At 62.2% G+C, this 3858-nt stretch overlaps 1 protein-coding gene across 1 annotated transcript; it reads left to right on the top strand.

Moving 5' to 3' along the window:
• Window positions 1-480: 480 nt before the first annotated feature.
• Window positions 481-3372, top strand: EMIHUDRAFT_253735 (hypothetical protein; the record flags this gene model as incomplete). The annotated part of the gene is made up of 3 exons (XM_005782681.1): window positions 481-611; window positions 852-2442; window positions 3046-3372. Coding segments are annotated over 3 exons (2049 nt in total), but the record flags the coding sequence as incomplete, so codon positions are not given.
• Window positions 3373-3858: the final 486 nt, after the last annotated feature.

Genomic DNA, 3858 nt, shown 5'->3' with positions numbered 1-3858 from the left:
GCGGCGCCAGCTGGTAGCTGGGGCCGCAGGGCGGTCAGGCCAACACCGTATGCTAGTCGGAGTGGATTGTCTAGAGGTGTAGAGGTCGGTAGAGTGTCCGTTTGTGGCCTCCGGACGGGCTCTGGTCGGGAGCCCGCCGGGCCGGCTGAGGCTGTGTGTCCGTCCACTATGGACCCAGTGGTGGCTTAGAAGTGCTCTCTGGGAAGTACACATCCTATATAACACCTGCGGACCGGAAGGTACCGCCGTGGCGCCGCGAGGGGCCGTTTAACCGCCCTCTAGTACGTAGTAGAGGCGGATAGTGTCGCTGTTTTCGAAAGGCGCTGACAGCCCGGCGCGTACCGCGCGACGCCCGGGCTACCCACCAGTGAAAGGCCTATACCAACCCTTCAAAATAACCTACTAACTTTGGTACACTCTCACTTTGATATTTCCCGCGGTGCACACTCAAAGTCCGGAAATCTAGCAGACGCGCGCGCGATGGCGGTCCCGCTTTTCCGCGATCATTTCGTCCGTGCAATCGAAGGAAGCGCCGGATCGCCCAACCATGTTATGGAGTTTGCCAAACTTGCCCCGCCGTTCTTCGTCCGACGTTCCGTGGTTTTTGCACGGTGTTCGGATTTTCGCGTATATTAAACCGCCTCTTTTGAGCGGCATGGAGGCCGCGCGCTGCTAGCGCGTCGGCGGGGGTGGCGCTGCCATATGCAAGCGCACTTGAGGCCGTCTGACGGTCCTGGTCGCTTCAGCAACGCCACTACACCCCACGAGTGTCGCTCGTCTGGAAAGCGAGGGCCTCGTCTCCAGCCCGGCTGCGGCCGGGCACCTGGCGTCCACCACGGGCGTGCACAGAGGGTGCAGCGGTGGAAGATCCCAACTCATGTCATCTACTCGCAGAACGCACGTGGGCTCAAGACCGACAGCGCTCTCACCGAGGCTATCGACGCTCTCCGACACCGCTCAGGCTTCTCTGCCGGGCTGCAGGAGACGTGGAGAACGGGCCTGGAGGAGATTGAGGAGGACGGCTTCGTCTTCCTCGGCGCTGCACCCGCTGTACAGAACGGACGCGGCTCAAAAGGAGTCGGCATCCTGCTCTCGCCACTGGCTGTCGCTGCGTGGCGAGCAGCTGGAGCCGTTGTGCACAACGACGTAGGCCCGCGGGTTATCGCAGTGCGTATGGAGGTTGAAGATTCGGCTGGCAGGAAGCAGGGACTGTTTCAAGTGGCGTCGTATGCGCCTATCTCGACAGCCCCGGACACCGAAAAGGACGAATATGAGACCGCTCTCGCCTGTGTGCTCTCGCGACGGCAGTCCGGCGACATTGTGATTGTTTGTGCTGACACTAACGCGAGCATCGGACGCGGCTGCCTTGGCGGCCAAAATGTCAACTACGGTGCGGTCGGTTCTCATGGTATCGACTTTCTCAATGACTCTGGGCGCCGCCTGCGCTCGTTTATGGAGCTGCACGACCTTGCTGCACTGTCCTCGTTCTTCAAGAAGCCGTTTTACGGGACGTGGCTGCACCCGTGCAGTAAGCTGCAGAAGCAGCTGGATCACATCATGATCTCTCGATGCGACTTGAAGAGATTCACAGACGCCGGGGCATGCTGTGGACAGTTGATCGACAGCGACCACAGTGCTGTCTTCTGCAAGCTGCGCTTCACAGTGCGGCTTCGACGCAAACTGGAGCCGCGTGCTCAGCTCGCTCGACTCGACACCGCACCGTTGCTGAACCAGGACCAGGCGGTCCAGTTCGCTACGGATGTGGTGACGAGCCTCGGCACATCCGACGCCTCGGCCGTATCGTACTCAACACTGGCCAAGGCGGTGGAAAAGACCGCTGCCGAGACGCTCCCCAAGCGTGAGCGGCCTGCGCCGCTGTGGTTTGCGGCGAAGGAGGGCGTTTTGCGTGCCGTCATCGCGAACCGCAACGCCACCTTCAACGCTCATCAGCGGCAACCGACGGCGGACGCTGCCGCTCAATATCGAGAGGCGCGCTCACGCGTGCAGCTCGAAATCAGGCGTGCCAAGTCGGATTGGATCCTCGGCAAATGCACCGCCATCAACGATGGCATCTGCGGCGCCACGGGATCCGCGGCCGCCTGGGCGACCGTAAAGGTGCTCAAGGCTGGCCTCGCGCCGCCGCGCCGTGCACCGCCGGCAAAAATGAAAAAGGCCGATGGCTCTCTCGCTGACACGCCAGAGGAGAATGCGAGCGTCTTTGCCGACGCGTTCTCCCAGCTGTATGGTCGAGAGGCGTCCTTCGACCCCTCGGTGCTCGACGACCTGCCGCAGAGGCCGGTCGCCGTTGGTCTTGACCACGTACCGTCGGACGACGAGATTCAGCTGGCGACGAGCAAGCTGCACGCTACTGCTCCGGGCCCATCAGGCCTGCATGCACGGCTGTGGCAGGCTCTCGTGTCGACGAGCGACGGATTTGGCTTCGTGAGACATCTCGTGCAACACTTCTGGGAGACCGAAGAGTTGCCCGAGGGGTGGGAGACGGGGCTGCTCAGTATCCTGCCCAAGAAGGGTGACCTGAGCCTCCCTGGAAACTACCGTGGGATCATGATGCTCGAGACGGCGTACAAGATCGCTGGCAACATCATCCTCGTTCGGCTCAAACCGATCAAGGAGGGTGGAACGCTGAATCACGAGAACCAAAACGGCTTCCGGCCGAACCGTGGCTGCTTCGACGCGATATTCTCGATCAAAACGCTGATCAAGAAGCGTCGAGAGCATGGTCTCGAGACCTGGCTGTTGCTAATCGACCTGGTCAAGGCGTTTGACCGTGTACCGCGCGAGCTGCTTTGGCGCGTGATGCTGAAGCAGGGCGTGCCTCCCAAGATCGTCTCGCTGCTGAAGGCGCTGCATGCGACGGTCAAGGTCCAGTTCGAGGTGGGTGGCGTGAAGAAGGTGATCGACTCGATTATCGGCGTCAAGCAGGGCGACCTACTCGGCCCCGAGTTGTTCATCTTCTTCATGGCGGCGGTCATGGAGACGTGGCGCCTCCACCACGACTTCGAGCTGTGCGTCGTCCGCTCGAAGAACGATTTTGTCCTCACCGGTCGGCGCCCGTCTACCGTCGGCGATGTTGAGTTCTCCCTCAGAGACTCCATGTACGCCGACGACGCGGGCCTCGCCTTCTGCTCTCGGCGCGGCGTCGAGGTCGAGACGCCCAAGGTGGTCGCGCACTTCGCTCGCTGGGGCATGGAGATCCACGTCGGCAAGGACGGCTCCAACGGCGAGCCTCGCAAGGACTCGAAGTCGGAGGTGCTCTTCTGCGCGGCGGCGCCGACCTCGTACAACAACCCCGCCACCTACGACGGCGCCGACCTGTCCGACATCAAGCTGCCCGGCGGCTGCTTCATGCCGGTCGTGGACCGCTTCAAATATCTTGGGAGCTACCTCAACCGCGACTGCAGCGACGGGCTCGACGTCGACAGCCGGATCGAGTCGGCAGGCCGAGCTTTTGGCGCTCTTCGGAAGTGCCTTTTCAGCTCGAGGGACGTCTCGTTTGCCGCCAAGCGCGCGGTCTACACCTCGCTCATCCTCTCCATCCTGCTCTACGGGTGCGAGTGCTGGGCGCTCACCGAGCGCCTCCTCCACCGTCTCCGCGTCTTCCACGCACAGTGCGTGCGTGCGATGTGTCGTGTCACTCGCAAGCACGTGTGGGAGCACCACATCACGACTGGCGAACTCTGCGCCAGGCTAGGTCTCGACTTCATCGACTACTACATCGACCGACGCCGGCTGGGCTGGCTCGGGCATGTCAGCAGGATGGATTTCAATCGCCTACCTCGTCGCATGCTCTCATCGTGGGTGCCTCACGGCCGGCCGATCGGGGCCCCAACAGACGTG

The sequence above is a fragment of the Emiliania huxleyi genome (genome assembly GCF_000372725.1).
Source record: "Emiliania huxleyi CCMP1516 chromosome Unknown EMIHUscaffold_1870, whole genome shotgun sequence".
Taxonomy (NCBI): Eukaryota; Haptophyta; order Isochrysidales; family Noelaerhabdaceae; genus Emiliania; species Emiliania huxleyi.
The sequence above is the reverse complement of the archived record's forward strand: the minus strand, read 5'-3'. Positions and strand labels throughout refer to the sequence as shown.